The following is a 21474-nucleotide window of genomic DNA, read 5'->3' as shown; positions in this document are numbered from 1 at the left end:
TTTGTTTGTTTTATGTGTTTGTTTGTTTGTTTGTTTATAATGTTGTGAAAACCAATAAAAAAAATTGGGGGGGGGAATGGAAGGGCCATCAGCAGGGCGGCGAGGTCGTCCGCGTTTGGCGGGCTCGGCCCTCCCGCCTCCCCTCCCCGTCGCGGCCCAGCCGAGGCCACCAGGGGGCGCCCAGTCAGGCACTCCTCGCGCGCTGCCCCGACGGCCAGCGGCGGCGGCGGGCTTTGCGCCTCCCTCGCCATGCCACCTCCTGGCAGGCGGGCGGGCGGCGCGCGCAGAGCGAGGCGCGGGGGCGGCAGCGGCGGCGGCCAGAGGTAGCCCGGCGAGGCTCCCAGCGGCGCCTTTCAAGCTCCTCGCTGCTGCCGCCGCTTGGGACTCCTGAGGAGAGCGAGCGAGGGAGCGGCTGCCGGGAGGATGTGGAGGCGGCGGCGGAGGCTGCTGCTGGTGCCGCTGCTGCCGCTACTCGGGTCGTCGGCGGCGGCGGCGCCTTGGTGCGGGCGCTGCGCTGCAGGCGGCGGCGCGCTGCTCTCGCTGCTGCTGCTCCTGGCGCCGCTGGCCGGGACGCTGCGCGCCTTCAACCTGGACCAGGAGAAGCTCGCCGTCTACGGCGGCCCCGACGGCAGCTACTTCGGCTACGCGCTGGATTTTTACAGCCCTGCGCCCCACGCGTAAGTAGCGCCCGGCGCTTTTATGTATATATAGTATACGCAGCCGCTGAGCCCTCGCCGCCGGTCCTCGCGAGCTGGTGGGAGTCGGTCGGCTGCCCTTGAGAAGGACGGAGGACGTTGCCTTGTGCAGGATCAGGCCCACTGGTCCATCGAGCTCGGTGCATTGACCAGCAGAGGCTCTCCGGGGTTTCAGGCAAGGGACTCTGCCCGGCTCCTACCTGAACATCCCAAGCAGATGCTCTGCCCCTGAGCCCGCGGCCAAGAGCAATGCGCGCACTCCTTCCTAGCGGTAGCCGTCTAGGCGCGGCTACTCGGAAGCAAGTCCAAAGAAGTACTTACTCCCAAGTCAGCGAAGGGATTGCAGCTGGCTTACTCGAAAGTCAGCAGCTCCGCTGAGCCCAGCGAGACATACTTTCCAGTAGGCGTACATAGGCAAGGCTACTTACCTGGGAGTGAGCCCATTGAACTCGATGGGGCTTACTTCTGAGTGGACATGCATGGGACGGTCTACTCATCATACAGCGAGAGATTGCAATGGGCTGGTGGGAAGGTCCACCGGTAGGTCTTCTGAGATCTGGACTAGAGAATCGAGTGGATCCTGTATCCTTCTTAGTCCAGATCGCAGAGTCCGGAATGATTTCAAGGCAGTTACGTTGACCCAAATGCAGCGTCTCTTGCTGTTTGATGCATGTGGACAGATCGCGAGGCATCCAGTATCCTTTTCCTCCAGAGCAGCGTCACAATGTGCAGGTCTACCGATCCGTGGGGTTGATGTGAAGAACACATTTAAAGCATATCCCACCCCACTCCCTCAAAAGATTCTTGGGAATTGCAGTCTGTCAAGGATGATGAGAGTTGTAGCTCTGTGAAGGGAAACTAAAGTTTCCAGGATTATTGGGGGGGGGGTTGCTTTAAATGCATGGTGCCCATACTGTACACAGCCATGGTGCTGAAATCAATGCAATTGTAGAAATCTAGCTTTAAGTAGGAGTTTCTGTGCGGCTGCGTCAGGGGCACAAATAGGCTCAGTGGCACAGCCTGACAGTATCACTGGCAAGTCACGTGAGATGTACCCCCTGGGTTTAGACTGTGTATATTTCATAAAGCATCTGTGAAGCCCATTAAGAACAAGTTGTGTGTGTGTTACAGTGAAATGCTTTCTGCGACTTAAATAGAAGCGCATTTTTCTGCTGATTCAGCCCTACTGAATTTGACAGGATTAAAGCCAATTACTTTGCCTTAACTGGGCAGGAAATCAAACTGCAATTGTCCAATTTAAGGTGCACAGCAGTTTTCTATTGATAGTAGTACTGTGGACTCTCTTTCTAGATGTCAGTGGTGCTGCACTAAAACCTCTCTCTTGTAAGCTGTGGATTGTTGAATAGACTGATCTGATTGCTTTGATGAGACCAGGTGTGGCCATAGGCAGGCTTGCATGCCATCAGTCTACCCTGTATTACTGTACATGTAGTAGCAGAATGCATAGATCAGGCATAGGCAAACTCAGTCCTCCAGATGTTTTGGGACTACAGCTCCCATCATCCCTAGCTAACAGGACCAGTAGTCAGGGATGATGGGAATTGTCATCTCAAAACATCTGGAGGGCCAAGTTTGTCTATGCCTGGCATAGATTTACTCCACTGAAAAGCATGGTGCTTGAGATGAGTTCTGTTTGCAGTGTTTGATCTCTGATGTCCCATTCACACATAGGCGCCGACTCCATGGGGCTTGAGGGGGCTCGAGCCCCCTCAAAAAAATTTTTGGGGGGGCTCAGCCCCCCCAATAATCTCGGGCGGGCGCCCTTCCAGCAGAGCGCCGCCGCCGTCCCCTGCCTCCTCCCCACCTGCTCCTTCGCCAGCCAGCCAGCCGCGCGCCCTAATCGGAGAGCCCCGGCCGTCCCCCGCGAGATTAGGGAATCCCCGGGGGCGGGGGCTCCTGCCTCGCTGCTTCACAGCACCACCGCCACTGCCAAGGCACTGCCGGAAATCCCGCGAGAACAGGGGAATCCCGACTGGCCACACCTCCCAGCCAGCCAATCGGCTGGCTGGGGGCGTGGCTTGCCCTATTTAGGGCCGGAGCCACTTTATTTGCATATTCATGAGCTTATTTATTATTCATGAGCTTTCCCGGGGCCCCCCCCAATATTTTTTCTAAGTCCGCGTCCCTGCATACATGTGGTGTTTGCAGTAACCTAGTGGTGAATGTACACATATGAATGGCTCCTGGGTCTATCGAATATTTGGAGGGGATGTGGACCAGGGGCAGGAGAGAGTCATCCCGATATTTGAGTAATGAATCCATGGAATGTTGGCATCACATTGGAGATCTGCAAGCGGATTTGCTGGAGCAGGGAAGATGCTGGTGTATGGCTTATTGGCCAGCTTTGGGGCCAACGCCTATACTGAGCAAATGGAGCATAGTGTCTAAGAGCTATGAAAGCCCCTGGTTGGAGTCTTCCACCACTAACTTGCATTCTTTCTCAGCCCTTAGTCCTCCTGTCTCCAAAATTGGGAGATAATAATACTGACTTACCTTAAAGCAGGGATGGGAAACCTGTGGCCCTCCGGATGTTGCTGGACTACAACTCCCATCATTCCTCACCATTGGCCATGGTGGCTAGGTCTGATGGAAGCTGGAGTCCAACAACATCAGTGGCAGGGCAGGGTTCCTCAAACCTGCCTCCTCTCTGCCTTCAGCATATGATGGTGGTGCTGACAGTAGTGACTGATGCCTCTAATGCACCAGCCTCCAATGGATGGTGGTGATGTGAGAGTCAGTTCATAGACTCACAGAATCATAGAACTGTAGAGCTGGAAGGGGGCCACAAGGGTCATCTAGTCCAACCCTTTGTAATGCAGGAATTGTTCACCCAATGTGGAGCTCGAACCCATGACCTTGAGATGAAGGGTCTCATGCTGTACCGAATGAGCCCTTTGGTCTTCTTACTGAGATCAACAGAATTTGCCTGGTGAAGCCAAAAGTCTGTTTACGCAGCAGTTTCCCCCAGATGGCTCACAAACAGTTCACAACCCCTAGTTGTTTGTTTGTTCCTAGCTTCTTGCGATGAGTAGTACACTGCCTCTAAACATACATAGAGCTTGTTTGTAGCAATGTCATGACCACTGAGAGACCTATCCCTTGTGAATCCCTTTCATCTTTGCTTTGAAAGCTGTCTACTCTACTGGACCTCACAATGTAATGTGGCAATGAATTTTCCATAAGTTGAGAACATAAGAAGAGCCCTGCTGGATCAGGCCAAAGGCCTGTTTAGCCCAACATCCTGTGTTCTGCAGTGATAAGCCAAATGCTTGTGCAAAACCCACCAGCAGGGCATGGGGGCATGTTAATGATGAGCTTGCTGGAGAAGTTGTCCTGTAACCCTATTTAGATGTTCAAAGAACAAGGCAGAAGGCGGAATGCATGGCGTAGCTTCCCAGGTGGCATGTATGTTAGATTAGCATCCCCTCAAGACCTTCAACCAAGTCATTTATAAAGACGTTGAACAACAATGGGCCTAGGACAGAACCCTGCAGCACTTTTTTTTCAATGATGATTAGGAACTGTTCATGAGCACTCTTTGGATTTGGTTACCAGCTTCTCCACAAGAATATCATGGAGGACTTTGTCGAAAGCCTTCCTGAAATCAAGACACGCTATGTCCACAGTATTCCCTTATCCACCAAGCTTGTAACTCAAAAAAGAACAAAATGAGATTCATCTGGTATGACTTGTTTTTGAGAAACCCATGCTGGGTCCAGTGGCGTAGAGTGGGTTGTCAGCACCCGGGGCAAGGCAAGTAATTTGCGCCCCCTAACCCGTGGATTTGCGCCCCCTAACCCGTGGATTTGCGCCCCCTAACCCTAACCCCCGGATGTTGCGCCCGGTGCGGCCGGCCCCCCCTGCACCCCCCACGCTACGCCACTGGCTGGGTCTTAGTAATCACAGCATCCTTTTCTAAGTGCTCACCAACCAACTGTTTAATTACCTATTCCAAAAAGTGCTTGGCCATTATTTATTCTTGTTGAATGCTTATAAGTTGTTGTTGTTTTTATTACCGTATTTTTCGCCCCATAAGACGCACCGGCCCATAAGACGCACCTAGATTTTAGGGGGGGAAATAAAGGAAAAAAAATTTATTTCCCCCCCAGGTGCGCTGCGCTAATCCAGAAGCTTGGGGCAAGCTGAGGTCAGCACGCCCCAAGCTTCTGCGTGCCGGCAAGCAGTCCGCTGCCGCCCCAAGCCTCCCGCACCCGGCAGGAGGTCCCGCTGGGTGCGCAAGGCTTGGGGCGGCAGCGGACTGCTTGCGCGCACCTAGAAGCTTGGGGCGTGCTGAGCTCAGCACGCCCCAAGCTTCTGCATGCCGGCAAGCAGTCCGCTGCCGCCCCAAGCCTCCCGCACCCGGCAGGAGGTCCCGCCGGGTGCGCACGGCTTGGGGCGGCAGCGGACTGCTTGCGCGCACCTAGAAGCTTGGGGCGTGCTGAGCTCAGCACGCCCCAAGCTTCTGCATGCCGGCAAGCAGTCCGCTGCCGCCCCAAGCCTCCCGCACCCGGCAGGAGGTCCCGCTGGGTGCGCAAGGCTTGGGGCGGCAGCGGACTGCTTGCGCGCACCTAGAAGCTTGGGGCGTGCTGAGCTCAGCACGCCCCAAGCTTCTGCATGCCGGCAAGCAGTCCGCTGCCGCCCCAAGCCTCCCGCACCCGGCAGGAGGTCCCGCCGGGTGCGCGAGGCTTGGGGCGGCAGCGGACTGCTTGCGCGCACCTAGAAGCTTGGGGCCAGCTGAGCTCAGCCCGCCCCAAGCTTCTAGGTGCGCGCAAGCAGTCCGCTGCCGCCCCAAGCCTCGCGCACCCGGCGGGACCTCCTGCCGGGTGCGGGAGGCTTGGGGCGGCAGCGGACTGCTTGCGCGCACCGAGAAGCTTGGGGCGGGCTGAGCTCAGCTGGCCCCAAGCTTCTAGGTGCGCGCAAGCAGTCCGCTGCCGCCCCAAGCCTCGCGCACCCAGCGGGACCTCCTGCCGGGTGCGGGAGGCTTGGGGCGGCAGCGGACTGCTTGCGCGCACCGAGAAGCTTGGGGCGGGCTGAGCTCAGCTGGCCCCAAGCTTCTAGGTGCGCGCAAGCAGTCCGCTGCCGCCCCAAGCCTCGCGCACCCAGCGGGACCTCCTGCCGGGTGCGGGAGGCTTGGGGCGGCAGCGGACTGCTTGCGCGCACCGAGAAGCTTGGGGCGGGCTGAGCTCAGCTGGCCCCAAGCTTCTAGGTGCGCGCAAGCAGTCCGCTGCCGCCCCAAGCCTCGCGCACCCAGCGGGACCTCCTGCCGGGTGCGGGAGGCTTGGGGCGGCAGCGGACTGCTTGCGCGCACCTAGAAGCTTGGGGCCAGCTGAGCTCAGCCCGCCCCAAGCTTCTAGGTGCGCGCAAGCAGTCCGCTGCCGCCCCAAGCCTCGCGCACCCGGCGGGACCTCCTGCCGGGTGCGGGAGGCTTGGGGCGGCAGCGGACTGCTTGCGCGCACCGAGAAGCTTGGGGCGGGCTGAGCTCAGCTGGCCCCAAGCTTCTAGGTGCGCGCAAGCAGTCCGCTGCCGCCCCAAGCCTCGCGCACCCAGCGGGACCTCCTGCCGGGTGCGGGAGGCTTGGGGCGGCAGCGGACTGCTTGCGCGCACCGAGAAGCTTGGGGCGGGCTGAGCTCAGCTGGCCCCAAGCTTCTAGGTGCGCGCAAGCAGTCCGCTGCCGCCCCAAGCCTCGCGCACCCAGCGGGACCTCCTGCCGGGTGCGGGAGGCTTGGGGCGGCAGCGGACTGCTTGCGCGCACCGAGAAGCTTGGGGCGGGCTGAGCTCAGCTGGCCCCAAGCTTCTAGGTGCGCGCAAGCAGTCCGCTGCCGCCCCAAGCCTCGCGCACCCAGCGGGACCTCCTGCCGGGTGCGGGAGGCTTGGGGCGGCAGCGGACTGCTTGCGCGCACCGAGAAGCTTGGGGCCAGCTGAGCTCAGCCCGCCCCAAGCTTCTCGGTGCGCGCAAGCAGTCCGCTGCCGCCCCAAGCCTCGCGCACCCGGTGGGACCTCCTGCCGGGTGCGCGAGGCTTGCAGACACTCGCCCGAAGCAGGGGGAGCCCTCCAGAGGGCTCCCCGTGCTTCGGGCGACAGGCTGCCGCCCCAAGCCTCGCGCACCCGGTCGGACCTCCTGCCGGGCGCGCGAGGCTTGCAGGCATTCGCCCCATAAGACGCACCCCGATTTCCCCTTCATTTTTGGAGGGGAAAAAGTGCGTCTTATGGGGCGAAAAATACGGTAGCTATTGAGCTAGCCTTCAGCAAACATCCATGTTTCAATGAAACAGCTGACCTTTGATATTTCATCCTTGTTCATGAACGCCTATGGATGTTTTGCAGAGTAAGTGTCCTCGTTGGAGCTCCTAAGGCCAACACTACCCAGCCAGACATCGTGGAAGGAGGAGCAGTCTACCATTGCCCTTGGCCAGCAGCTGACTGTAAACAGATCCCATTTGATAATACAAGTAAGTGAACTGGTTCTGTGTCAACATCGGTATGGAAACATGCAGTTGAACCCAAGTTCTGATGAAGCTGTGCCCACTCCCTGTGGCATTCCCTCCAATGGTGATCTAACTCTCTGCAACTTTGCCACTCTTGGGTGTTTGTATGTATGCGCTTTGTGAGGAAGGATTCCATGGGGTTCCCCAAAGAGAGAGCAGTGCTATGACCTCCAGTGCTTCTACTTAGGCCACATTCATACTATACATTTAAAGCACCATGACACTATTTTGAACATGGCTTCCTCCAAAGAATTCTGGGAGCTATAGCTTGTTAAGGGTGTTGAGAGTTTCTTCCCCCCTCCCAGAGTTACAATTCCCAGAGTTCCCTGTGAAGGATTGATTGTTCAACCACTCTGGAAATTTTAACTCTGGGATATGAAGGTCTCCTAACAACTCGCAGCACAGGAACTATCCCACCCATGAGGCAAGGTAAGGCAACTTGCCTCAGGCGGCAGGATCTACAGGGCCACCAGATCAAGTCTCCAAGAAATGAATAGCCTGCTGCTGCTGTGGTGGCAACAATGGCTGTGGCACACCCCTTGGAGGCACTACCTTGGCAGTGCCCCCACTCCATTGCCAGCAGCCTCCTGGCAAATAGGAGGCACTGCTGGTCTTCTACCGCCCTTGTTCCTGATGTAGCTCATTATTCCCATCCCGTTCCCGATATAGATTTTCACTCACCTCTTTTTTGCTATGGCAGGGGACATGGAGCGTTCTGTGATATGTCTCAGGTGCCAACATGTATTGGTCCAGCCCTGCTCAGTGCCCTTGGCAAACTACAGTTCCCATAATTATTTGGGGGAAGTCAGAAGTCTTTAAAGTGGCACCATGGTGTTGTGAATGTGGTCTTAGGCTCTCCACCTTCACTAACGTTCCTGGGTGTCCTGAACCTTCCCACACCCCGGATGTTTTCATGCAATGTGATTTACACTGGAGTCCTTGTTTTTGTTTCGTGTTTCTTTTTTAAGAGGACTGGCCTTGAGTTTTACATAGTGAGCTCCTTGTTCAGTGTTCCTCTCTGAAGCTGAAATCTGTGTGCACTCAGTGTTTAGCACCCAGTCTTTTGCATCTCCATATGCGCGGAGATTTCTGTCTGGTTGGGTGGGGCGAAAAGGTACCCTTGTGCTGCATGCTTATTTAATTCTTTTCAGAGGGGAGAACTTTCTTTCAGGATAATGGAGGCTGGGTGGAAACCAGTGTAGGCATCATATGGATGGATTGCATCCACTTCAAACCCCTCCCCCACCCCCTCCGACAGATGGTTCCTATTTAATTAAAGGGAAAACACATTTGAGACAATTCGGGCTGTTTATGTTTGCTGTTGTTTTCCCTTTATGGCCCTTGAAAACCATTTAGTGCTAGTGTCTTCTGAAACATTAAAACTGAAAGGTTTTAATTTAGTCAGATCTGATCTTTAGAAGGGATGGGGGCTATGATTCCTGGAACTTAGTTTAACTTTAGTGGTGCTTTCTTGAGAACATGGGTACACCCAGCCCCCTTTCTGCAAACATCTATTTCAAAACTTCCCTGAGAGGGAGGCAAAATTAGTAAGGTGATACCTATGGACACACCAGTATCTTCCGAGGGAGGTCTCCTTCAGACTCATGTACAGTAAGGAGGCTGGAAGTGAAACTCAGCTCAACAAGCAAAATTTAGATGGGTACAAACATTGTACAGTATTGTGTAATTCGCCCTATGTCCTGCCTGAGCACATGAAATGGTTGTGGGACAACAGAGAAAGAAATCTTAAGGACACAGTCCTTTGTAATGACTCAGTTACAAAGAAACAATGGTGTTCCTACCCCACAATAGCTTTAAGAATCCCCCAGTTCCCAGACTTTTAAGTGTGTTGTCAAAGTTCTATTTTACAACCAAACAAGACTCCCCCAATGGGAGGTATGTTTGACCAGGTGACAGGGTGCTGTAATCATATCTCTCAGTAATTTACTTTGGGATCTATAGCAGAGCAGAAGTTGGATCAGGGTCTACTGGTAGAGCCCTGGGTGATCTGTGGTAGATCAGCAGGGATTCCTGGGTCCCAATTGTTTCAAATTTGCAACAACAAGGGCTTTCTTTTTCCTCTTTATTGCAGGAACCCACTTAAAAGAGGGAAAAGAAAGTCCTTGTTAAGTAAGCTTAAGGAGAGAAAAAAAGAGAGCAGATTTCTGTGTTAAAGAGTTCTGAACTCATTTCTGGTACCAAACGGACACTCCTAAGCTGAACTTGTGTTCAGAGGTGCCTTGCTCCTTAATCCTAAACATGCCATGTCTGCTACTGCTACCACTTGGTCACTATTTTACAGCAGGTTCCAGTTGATGGACCTTGGGACTCTAGTAAAAGCAAAGCAGATTGAGAAATAGGTACACTGAGGGAATGTCCATGCTGTAGAACCAGAATGTTGAGTTTACTTACATTCTTTGCGTATGTGTTTTCCCACAGCAGGTGTAGGGAGCCTTTGACCCTTCAGATGTTGCTGAACCACAGTTTCCATCATCCCTGAACTCTAGGTTGAAGAACACTTCCCTAGCCCACTGAGAGCTGGTCATGTATGCCTGCTGATGTGCCACCAATGTGCACAGAATGATAATGTCTTTTGACAAACTTCTGTAAGCTCTCCTAAATGTGAGTTAGTGGTGGCAGAATAGGACCTGGATTACTATGTCTGTAGGCAAGCACACATGATCTCCTTGCCACAGGTTGTGGACAGGTGGAAGTCAAGAGGAACAAAGTTATCCCTGCAGCTAACATTTGCAGATACAGTCATGAAAACAGGTCCTCAGAACTGAGAATTTATAGGCAAAGGTTTGTAGGAAAGGAACGAACAGTAGTGGATCAATGCTCTCAGAAGTAGGGAGCACAGGAATGCAGAAACAGGTTGGAGGTAGGATGCTAAGAGACAGTGTTAGAAACAGAGATATGAAAGCTAGGAGCTAAATGGAACCTTGAATATAGGTTATGGGTGCAACAATGGAATGTCTAGGCATGCTTTTTTAATAAGGAGACTACAAAGCTGAAAATGAATGAATTGCAACTAAAATATTATGTTCATTTTTTACATGGTCTAGTCCTTCCCAAGCCCACCCACCTAATATTCTTAAGAGGGTCTCGTCTCCAGTCTTCATAGAGTAGCTGTAAGTGGGGAGGCAGAAAAAGGTCCTCCTTTCCTTCCACTCTATGGTTTTAATCTGAAATCTTGGGCACAGTACTGCACCCAGAGCTCAGAAACTGCTCACACTAATGAAATTCCCTGTTGCAAAATGCACCTTGAACAATGGGAGTTTCAAACATTGCTAACAGCACAAATCTATTGATTGCATTAACATTTGTATAATCTCTGTCTACCTTCCTTTGGCTACTACTGTATTGCAACCCCAGAAATACATCCTGGCCCTTTAAGCACATTTGGAGTTACTCATGCAGAACTAAACTAGAGGAAATAGCATTCAGGTCTTGGAATAATACGATGAACAATATGTACAAAATCTCTAGTGTTAAACATCTACGTTAATGAGTATATGTGTGAGAGAGTTTGGCTATGCCATGCTGTCCTTAGAATGTTTCCTTAGAAGTAAGCCCATTCAATAAGCATATTCTTTCTCCATCAAGTCTCCTTAGAATTATGGCTTTAGTTGACTAGCACACATACTTTCAAGTATCGTAGTGACATCAAAAGTGTAGTGATGGACTCATTTCCCAAATTTGTCCTGCACCTGTATCTTAAAAAAAAAAAGAGTATGAGAAGTCACCAAAATAGATAATGTAGTAATTAGAAAGTAATTAGAATTCACCTCGTTAATATAGCCATGCTCTCTGGAGCTACAGGTAGCACCTCTTGGTAGCTTCTGGGAGTGTGTGTGTGAGAGAGAGAGAGAGAGCGAGAGAGAGAGAGAGAGAGAGAGAGAGAGAGAGCGAGAGAGAGAGAGACTATTTCACCAGGCCCTGTTGTGAGTGTGCAAGGACAACAGCACCAAGAACACCACAGACCTGTGGAGGAGACTTTGACATCATATGCCTCTAGCATCACACATCGCCAGCATCCAAATTCAGAGGCAAGTCAGGAGTCAAATTCCATCTGGCTGGATGAAGAGAAGCCCTGCCTCCTGGAGACAGTGACATCCAGTGTTAAGAACATAAGAATCCCACTGGATCAGGCCAGTGGTCCATCTAGTCAAGCATCCTGCCTTCACAGTGAGCAGCCAGATGTCTATGTAAAGTCCGGAAGCGGAATCTAAATGCAACAGCATTGTCCCCATGAGACACCATCTCCCCTGGGCTCACTGCTGGTCATGCAATGACAGCAGGGATACCAGAGACCTAGGGAGTGATGCTGACCACAACCCTCCAGCTTCTCTTTCTTAGCTGTCCACCACCAAGGGATGAGCCAGGAGCCAAGTTTCATCTGTAGCCATGCTTCTTGTGTTGTTTTAATCTGTTTTCTTGCAGTTCATTTGACTAGACTTTGGGCTCTAAATCTTGCAACAAAAGAAAAGTCATTTTAATATGACTAGTCAGAGCCACACAAGGAAACATTTTGGTGGCACCGAGCTGAACCTCTGATGTCTTACGTCACTGCTCGGTCCTTTCCCACTCGCAAAAAGAGATTTTCCAGTTTAATGAAGAATGGGAATGGAAGCCAACTGGCATTAATTACAGACAAATGGGACTGGAACAAACACTACAGTCATTTTATAGACTTGGGGTTTGCTAATACCAACGTTCTGGGTGTGACCTCAAAAAGAAAATGAGAGTCGGGTGGGCAGGGGTGTGTTAATACATAATATTTTAGGTCTGAATATCCAAAAGCGTAGTGTAACATAAAAAAAAATTAGTTTGGGCGTAATTTGAAATTCATTTATTTTTGTACAAAAAAGACAATAAATGATTAACTCTTAGTGTTGCATGAGTGTGGACTCTGGACAACAGCTACAGGCAAGAAGTTAAAGCAGGTCCAGTCCAAGAGCCACATTCTACCATTAGCAACCTTTCAGGGGCCACATGCCAGTGGCAATCAAGGCCAGAGGCAAAAGTGGTTGGGGCAATGACTACATAGGCTACATTCCAGTATCTTAAAAAGCAGAGACATCACCTTGCCAACAAAGGTCCGTATAGTTAAAGCTATGGTTTTCCCAGTAGTGATGTATGGAAGTGAGAGCTGGACCATAAAAAGGCTGATCACCAAAGAATTGATGCTTTTGAATTATGGTGCTGGAGGAGACTCTTGGGAGTCCCATGGACTGCAAGAAGATCAAACCTATCCATTCTGAAGGAAATCAGCCCTGAGTGCTCACTGGAAGGACAGATCGTGAAGCTGAGGCTCCAATACTTGGCCATCTCATGAGAAGAGAAGACTCCCTGGAAAAGACCCTGATGTTGGGAAAAATTGAGGGCACAAGGCGAAGGGGACGCCAGAGGACGAGATGGTTGGATAGTGTGGTGTAGTGGTTAAGAGCGGTAGTCACGTAATCTGGGGAACCGGGTTCGCGTCTCCGCTCCTCCACATGCAGCTGCTGGGTGACCTTGGGCCAGTCACACTTCTCTGAAGTCTCTCAGCCCCACTCACCTCACAGAGTGTTTGTTGTGGGGGAGGAAGGGAAAGGAGATTGTTAGCCGCTTTGAGACTCCTGAAGGGGAGTGAAAGGCGGGATATCAAATCCAAACTCTTCTTCTTCTTCTAGTGTTCTCGAAGCTACCAGCATGAGTTTGACCAAGCGGCGGGAGGCAGTGGAAGACAGGAGTGCCTGGCGTGCTCTGGTCCATGGGGTCACAAAGAGTCGGACAAGACTAAACGATTAAACAACAACACATTCCAGCAATGCAAAAGCTTCAGGCTTCTATATACACCCACCCCGATCCAGGCAAGAAAGAGACCTTGTCATAGTTTCCAGATAGGCAAAATCACTTGAAGAAGGAGCAGAGCATCACCTGGGGAGAAGGGGTGGGGTCTGAGGAACGCCTCAAGTCCAGAGAGCCCTATTTAGTCCCCAGGCCTGTGGTTTCTCTGCTCCTAATGAAAGAGGTTCAAAAGACCACATTTCAGTCTCTGCTTCCAGTTTGTCCTTAACCCCTGAGCACAGGACTCTTTAGACATGTTTTCTGAGTAAGATGGCATTTAGAAAGCATTATGGGACTTGTAACCTTTCAATGCGTGGAGACTCCACAGCACACTTGGATGAGTTTCTGGCTTCCTCCGCCAACAATACTTGCCGCACAAGTCGACAGAGCAGGAGCAGGGGATGAGGACACTTCCTACAAGCGGCCTTTGTGAAAGAGCCATAACAGCAATTCCTCTGTTTTGGTCCAATTTTGAAACTATTGCAACATTGTCACCCAAAGCTTCAGAATGCATGGCTGACTTGGAGCAACGGCACGATCTCTCTTGCGGCGGCTTTATGCTGGAAGTTTATGAATGGCTGTTGCTGAGGATCTGAGCATAATAAGACCCCTGTGGGATCAGACCAAAGGCCTATCTGGCCCAGCATCCTGTTTTCCTCAGTGGCCAACCAGATGGCAGTGGGAATCCTGCAAGCTAACATTAGGGAAATATTTATTTTGCCCTAATGGGGAATAGCTTCCCTTGCTGGTTGCTCTCCAGCAAGTGCTATTAAGAAGCATGCACCCTATGTTCTTGAATCGGGAGGCAGCAAATAGCCATCATTAGTATGGGTTAATAGCCTTGTCCTCTATGCATTTGTCTAATCCCCCTTGAATGCTGCCTAAGGTGGTGCCCACTGCCGCATTTTATGGCTGCCAATTCCATAGTTTAACCGTGTGAAGATGTACTTCATTTGTCTCTTGTGAGCTTTCCCCTAATCAGCTTCACCAAACAACCCAGAGTTCTGCTGTTTTGACAGAAAGAGAAAAAATCCCCCTTACTTTCTTTCCAGCATACATACTCTTACAAATCTTTACCATTACTCACCTTTTACAGCTGGGTCATCATTTTCATGGAGTTGTCCACCAAAAGCCCCAAGATCTCATACCTGCCCTTTGTCTCTGCTCACCATTCCCTCATGGAAGGAGAGACTCACACTCTCCTTCACTGCCCAGCACAGGGTAACTGTTTGTGTCAATTACCCATTACCTTGCTTTATACTGCATAAAAGTTCTTCTCCCCAGGCAATTCCAGGGAACTGATTCAGCCTGAATTACTACACTGCTAAGCAGCCTCACAGCTGAGTGAAAACTTCAAGCATCTAGTAACCTTCTACATTTACTAACTTTAGAAATTATGGGGGGAATATTGTACCGAGGACTTTTAGGGGAATCTGTCCCCCTCTCAAACCCATAACAGTAGGTCCCCATTGTTTTCTCTGGGAGCAAAGAAGTTCAATTTTAAAAGCAAAAAGCTGTGCTCCAGGTGCAAGAAATGAAGGCATGGCTTAACTATGGAGCATGCAAAATCCCCCCAACCCATTCCATCCATAGTGTGATAAGCACAGGGATTATGGATGGCCGCTTTGGCATCCTAAGAGGCCACCCACTAAGGTAAGCAATATGTTGTGGAATTTGGGGGTGCTTTACATGAAAAGTGGGCCTTGTGGGCATAAAAACACATCAAATTGTGCAACAGGGCTGGCCCTTGGGTATATGGACTGTGGCTGATGGGAACTGGAGTCCTATAACAGATGGAGGACATCAGATTTGGAAAGGCTGGTGCCCATTATTTCAAGGTTCTTGGAAAGACAGATGTAGTAAAGAAATAACTTCTTCCTAGGCATGCATAGTATTGCACAGCCAATATATTTTTTAATAGGAGACTCTGAAAGGCCTTGTTTTTTCTTCTTTGGCACCCCTTTGTTTCCAATATCCACTTGCAACTAGAACTGTAGCATCAGAAGGGGCTCAAAGAGTCATCAAGGCAATGGAGGAATCACAGCTAAAGAAAGTCATCAAACCTCTCTTCAAGACCCTCCAGTGAAGGAGAGTCCATGAGAGTCCATCCCAAAACCCTAGTGGTGATCATGAAGGGTATATAGGAAAATGCTATTCTAGGATTGCACACAGCTTCTTTCAACAGCTGTTGATCTTAGGCCTTTTACAACTTCCACTTTATTTTTAACACGCTTATTCCTACAAAAAGCCCCACCCCTTTTTGAATCTCCTTAATTGAGAATTGAGATTTTTAGTTTTAGGCTGGCTGAACTGGGAGCAAACAGCTCAGTTATAATTCCGGTTCCAAGAAGAGTAAATAGCTTTCCCCTTGGTTAATTTTATTTCTTCCATGCCTCCATCTTTAAAACATCAGCAGCAAAGCCTATGTCCTGATTGCCTTACTCTGCTATTGGGTTCAGTTCCTGAAAGTCCATAAATCCTTCCCTCTGGTTGTTTTGTGTATACAAATAGGTACCCACTGATTTCAGCAGAATGAAAAGAACAGAAAACCCAAGAGCATGTTTTGGTTTGATTGGAGAGGGAGGAAGGGAGAGGAATTGCTCACAGCCAGTAAATCTAGGGGGATGACAACCTGCAGTTGAGTTCCATTTGGGTTAAAAGGATGCCTGTGGGTCAGTTCAGGCTTTACAAATTGGCTGCTCATCGGGTGCTTCTCTCTTGGCGACTGCTGTAGTGCTTGAAGGGGAAATGTGAGTCTGAGGACACTTGCCCTGGGGAGGGGGGTGCTTTTGAGATGCTGGGGACCCACAACCAATGTGTGCACCATGTGTTTACAAAATGTGGTGTTTCCTTCATGCAATAAAGCTGTTTTGTCAAAAGGCATGAGTATTATAAGGCGGAAGGCAGGGATGAGTGTGCTAGCCCTGCCCCTTTTGTCATGTCCTCAGGCCAGTTTCTCCTGCCTTCCACATTTTGATGGGCAAACGTTTGCTGTGGAGCCTGCTGTATGCACATAGACTCTGCATTATTAATTAATTAATTAAAATTATGCACTGCCCTTCGCCCGAAGATAGCATGGCAATTCGCAAGATAAAACTACAGGATAAATGCACAAATAAATAGCCAAGACAAAAACAAAGCACACACACAAACCCACATTTAACAGGCTGTAGAATATTAATCAGCCAAAGGCCTGGTTGAAGAAGAACATTTTCACCTAAAGATTATAATGAAGGTGCCAGACAAACCTCCCTGGGGAGAGCGTTCCACAAATGAGGAGCCACTGCAGAAAAAGCCCATTCTCTTGTTGCCACCCTCCGGACCTCTTGTGGAGGAGGAATACCAGTAAAGGACTCAGATGATGAATGCAAAGTCCAGGATGGTTTATATGGGGAATGTAGAATCCAGGATGGTTATATTGAGGTGTTGCAGCCCTGAGCCATTGGGACTGCAGAGGTTGAGAACCTCAGGTCCTGAACTCAAATGCCTTTCTATCTGCCCAGATATGGTGGAAGTTGTAGCCCACAGCACCTGAAGGCTTCTATGCTGGGTACCACTGCTATCCACTGAGAAGCCTCATTCCTGACTTGATCAACATGCATATTCAGAACTTCTTTGGAGGTGTTGCTACACTTGCCCTCGCCACCTGGAGCACAACTTACATTTTGAGAGTTGTTGTTGTTGTTGTTGTTGTTTTGCTTAATGAGCCATCTTGGAGATTGTTGCAGCAAAAAGGTGGACTTAGAAGCATTTTAATTAATTAATAAAGCCAACCTGCCTTTGAAAATAAGGATCCTGTTGCAGTTCTCTGAAGTGGCCGGAAGGGGTAGCTGGAGAGCAATGCAAAAATACTTCCCTACACTGTCTTCACAATTCTAAATTTAAGAATATTTGTTCAGTACCATCTCTGAATCCCTATCCTGTTAAAAATGTGACACACTAAAAATATATATTTAAAAATCTTAATTTACTGTAAAATAGCTTCTTTTCCTTTCCTGAAGCCCAGAATTGTTGGAATGAGATTTTGCTAATCTTGAATGATTAGGTGGTTTTCCTTCCCCTTTGGGTGTGCTCAATCACACCTTGACGAAACAGGTTGTGCTTTTCAAGCGAAGGCTGCCTCACTGTCAAGTTGCAGGAGGGAAGATCTTTGGCCAAGTGTGCAGCTGAGATAAAGCATGAGTCAGTTTGGCCAGGAACAGAGCTGATTGTAACCAGAGCCAGGTACTTGTTTAAGGAAAGGAGAGGATGTATTCTGATACGCCAGGGATTTAATTACACGGAGAAGCTATTCACTGTTAAGATGGTGAGACGCTGTGGGACATTAACTACAAGACAGGATTTATTTCTGGAGAAAAGAAGTGAAAAGCTCACCGTCTCACTGCTTTTTGATACAAGACGTTTAGGAACCTCTAACCATGGACGGGAAAAGTGTGTGTGGTGGATGTGTGGCTCCTGTTGTCGACTGTGACTTTTAGAAAGTAAGAGAAGCAGTTTAGTTAACCTGGATCTAAGGCTTGAAAAATCCACTCTCCGCTCTCAACTTAAGCCCAGAGATCCAGAATCCTCTGGATTCTGTTTTACTTCAGCTCGCATTAGCCCCAGCCAGTATGGCCAGTGGTCAGGGGTGATGGGAGGGCTACAAGTTTTAAATTTAAGAATTGGACTGGCAGTCCAAGGAAATTGCACAGGTTGAAACTATAGTGCATGCGCGGCTTTAGAATCATGATGTTGATATTGTCTTGGATGAAGCAATTTCTGACATTATGGAGAATGCTCCTGAAGTGGAAATATCCGCCAACTGAGTTAGATTTTCAGATTTGGATGAATTAAAGTAATCCACCGGAATACTATTTTATTTTTACTTTTTATCATTTCTTCTTCCTGTGGTACTTTTTTTTATTTAAAAAAACGCACAGACTAAATTTAGTGCTCTCTAAGCTGTATTCCATTATTTGTGGTACTTTTATGGATTTGCAGAAGCCCAGACACTCTGTTTGTAATTACTTGCCCTGTTTTCCTGGATTCCACTGGCTATTTCAGACTGCCATGTATGGAAATCACTTCCATGTCGGGAACATTTGGCACAGCCACATGTTAGCGTGTCACCATTTGATGATGGTGCCATGCAACTGTTTTGTTGCACATAACATGTGCAGGGAAGACTTGGCCAACTCTTCATGGTAGCAGTTCCAACTTTAGGAATAATGAGCCATGGTTCAGCCCTGCTGTAGGGAACAAATAAAGCTGATACTAGTAAGGGTGTAAAGGAAGGTGTTGACTTTTGTGAAGGGAAGTCTCTGTACCATGGTGTACCATATCGGTCTCAGTCAGTGTGATGGCCTGGGATTCGGACTCAGATTCTGAACCTGAGGAATCCCAGCCTGCACAGGGTTCTCTGCCTCCAGAACCAGCTTCGCTGGGGCTGGGGCATGAGCCTGAAGGGTCCTCACCTGTGCTGGATCCTCAGGTGCAGGCACCAGCTGAGTCTGCACTGGCTCCTGAGGTGATGGAGGACCCTTGCCTGCAGGTGCTCCCCTCCCAGCCTCGTCAGAGGAAGCTGAGGTTGCCTCTGAGTCCGGTAACCCTCCAGCCTCTCCTGAGCTGCAGAGGCTCAGGGCAGAGAGGCGGAAGGAACTAAGTTCCCACAGGAAGAGTGCTCGCCTCCAGGCCAGAAGGGGTGAGTCACCAGAGGATCAGGGCCGCCATCAGGGCCGCCCTATGTCCCAGTCCCAAGTTGCGGGAGCAACTTTTTAGGTTGCCAGTTCCTGCCTGAACCTTGTCCTGTTTGCCGGCCTGCACTTCTGACCTCTCCTGACTCCCTGCCCTACAGCCAGCTTCAGCTTTTACGGACTGCCTTCATATTGCACCTATTACCTCGGACTGGACTCGGACCTCGCCTCTCAGTTAACCCATGCTTGGCAGGGGGTTGGACTCGATGGCCCTTGTGGTCTCTTCCAACTCTATGATTCTATGATTCTATGACCAGCACAGTCAGGTTTGAAGGGGCCCTGGGCACAGTATCCTCTGAGGCCTTATCACCAGCACCACCTTCTTGGGTCTGCTGTGAACAGGATGGTGGGGTGGGTGGCATAGGAACATAGGCATCTGCCTTACACAAGTCCAACCAGTAGCCCATCGAGCTTGGTATTGATAGGCAGCAGCTCTCCAGGGATTCAGACAAGGGTCTGTCCCAGCCCAACCTGGAGATGCCAGGGATTGAACTTGAAACCTTCTGCACGCAAAGCAGATGCTTTTCCACTGAGCTATGGCAAATGGCAGAGGGAAAGGGTGCTCTGAAGAGAAGCACCAGGCGAGAAGCACTTCTGCACATTTACTTATTAGGAGGAGACTAGGGCTTGTTCCTTTTAAGCCAAGGTCATGTCTGTGTTTCAGGCTTTGGAAGTTTTTGTTTTCAATCAAAGCTGCATACTTGAGCAACTTATGCGTTCAAATATGCTAGCTTAATCAAAAAGAAAACCTTTAAAGCACAAGGCTTTGCTCGTTTGGCTCCGTTTGCCCAGTGAATCAAAAAATAGTTTGCTTTTATGGGCTTTCCATTCAGGGAGGACCGTGGCCAAATTGCCGCTGTTTAGAGAGGGGGGGGGAATGTATTACGTAGGAACACAGGACCCTGTCCTTTGCCAGGGCATACTGTTAACTTGTTTTCCCCAGTGTTGTCCTCTGTGATTGGCACCAGTCTCAGGCAGCTACCGTATGTTTGGGCTGGAGATATCAAGGATTGAACCTGGAATCTCCTATTTGCTCTATCTAGGGCTGGACCTATGGTGCTGGTGGGGAACTTATGGGTGCCAAGCCAAAGGGGACACCAAGCTGAGCATTTGGGCTTGGGTTCTATGTGACCAAGGTTATAGATTTTAATGGGTTGGTTCTAAATGGGACTAACATTGGACGCGACCCTTGGTATTCACTGAGTGGGCTTGTGATATCCAGAGCTAAACGCTGGGGAAAACAGGAGGCCACCTCAATAGACCCATGACTGCTTCATCTAATATGTATGTTACATGAAGGGACCTCACTCAAAGTAAGATGTAACCCCACGGGGCCATCTTACTAATGCCATTGCAACTGAGAAAGGTGTCAAGCAAGGCTGCACACTGGCCCCACTCTTATTTAATTTTTACATTAATTCCATGGTGGGCCATCTGCACAACATAAACTTACACCCTCCAAAGCTTGCTGGAAGACACATCTCTGTACTGCTCTATGCAGACGATGCAGCAATACTTTCAAGAACGCCTACTGGCCTCCAAAGAGCACTGAGAGCATTAACACAATACTGCAAGGAGAACCAGCTAGAACTCAACTATCAGAAAACTAAGATCATGGCTTCTCTCCAGGTTTTCTACTCAGCATGGGACATGAACAGGCCAAAGCTTTCAGTGTTGCAGACACTGAGCACCAGTTGATCTAGCCAGGACCCCAACTTTTATTGCCAATGAATCCTCCAGGTACTCTGCCTTCCCTATGGCATATCTAGCTAAACTAGAAGAGCTAGATAAACTAGAAGTCCCTAAGCACCGGAGGGCTTGGCTCTATGTCATGCCCTCCCCTCGACTGTCTTTGAAGGCCGATACAGGAAGATTGCTTATCTGGAGAGGTAATGCCCCTGTGACTCTGGGCAAATATAAACAACAGAGCATGTGCTTCTCCAGTGTCTTTATTATAGAGACATTCATACTAGCCACTGCTTAAGTACCCAGGGCGCACAGGTCAATTCAATACCTCCCTGCTGCTTTCAGATGCCAATCTTACTATAACACACAACGTTGCCAGATTCTGCACAGCAGCTCTCACGATTCAACGGATGATGACCTGTGCTACAAACTAGATATAATGAGCACTCGTATTGGAGTGCTTTGTAGACTGGTATCTGTGGTCTTACATGTACTAGCCTTTTGCGCTCTTTCACTCTTGTCTGATGTTCCTACCCCTTCTTTTAGACTTTCTTAGCTTCTTTTGGATTCTTATGGATGGCAAGTTCTTAAAGAAATGGGAGTGCCTGATCACCTCATCTGTCTCCTGAGAAATCTCTATGTGGGACAAGAAACTACAGTTAGAACTGGATATGGAACAACTGATTGGTTCAAAATTGGGAAAGGAGTACGGCAAGGCTGTATATTGTCTCCCTGCTTATTTAACTTGTATGCAGAATTCATCATGCGAAAGGCTGGACTGGATGAATCCCAAGCCGGAATTAAGATCACCAGAAGAAATATCAACAACCTCAGATATGCAGATGACACAACCTTGATGGCAGAAAGTGAGGAGGAATTAAAGAACCTTTTAATGAGGGTGAAAGAGGAGAGTGCAAAATATGGTCTGAAGCTCAACATCAAAAAACCGAAGATAATGGCCACTGGTCCCATCACCTCCTGGCAAATAGAAGGGGAAGAAATGGAGGCAGTGAGAGATTTTAC

At 49.7% G+C, this 21474-nt stretch overlaps 1 protein-coding gene across 2 annotated transcripts in view; it reads left to right on the top strand.

Moving 5' to 3' along the window:
- Positions 1 to 408: 408 nt before the first annotated feature.
- The window catches only part of ITGA8 (integrin subunit alpha 8), a 129310-nt gene continuing 108244 nt past the window's right edge, over positions 409 to 21474 (top strand). For both annotated transcript variants that reach the window (XM_081163149.1, XM_081163150.1), the window contains exons 1-2: positions 409 to 677; positions 7041 to 7165. In XM_081163149.1, the coding sequence (XP_081019275.1) occupies positions 424 to 677; positions 7041 to 7165 (379 nt within the window). In that variant the 5' untranslated portion in view covers positions 409 to 423. The remainder of the gene's footprint in view (positions 678 to 7040; positions 7166 to 21474) is intronic.

The sequence above is a fragment of the Podarcis bocagei genome (genome assembly GCF_964188305.1).
Source record: "Podarcis bocagei genome assembly, chromosome: 12".
NCBI classification, from domain to species: domain Eukaryota; kingdom Metazoa; phylum Chordata; class Lepidosauria; order Squamata; family Lacertidae; genus Podarcis; species Podarcis bocagei.
Note: the sequence above shows the minus strand (reverse complement) of the source record. Positions and strands in the feature narration are given on the sequence as shown.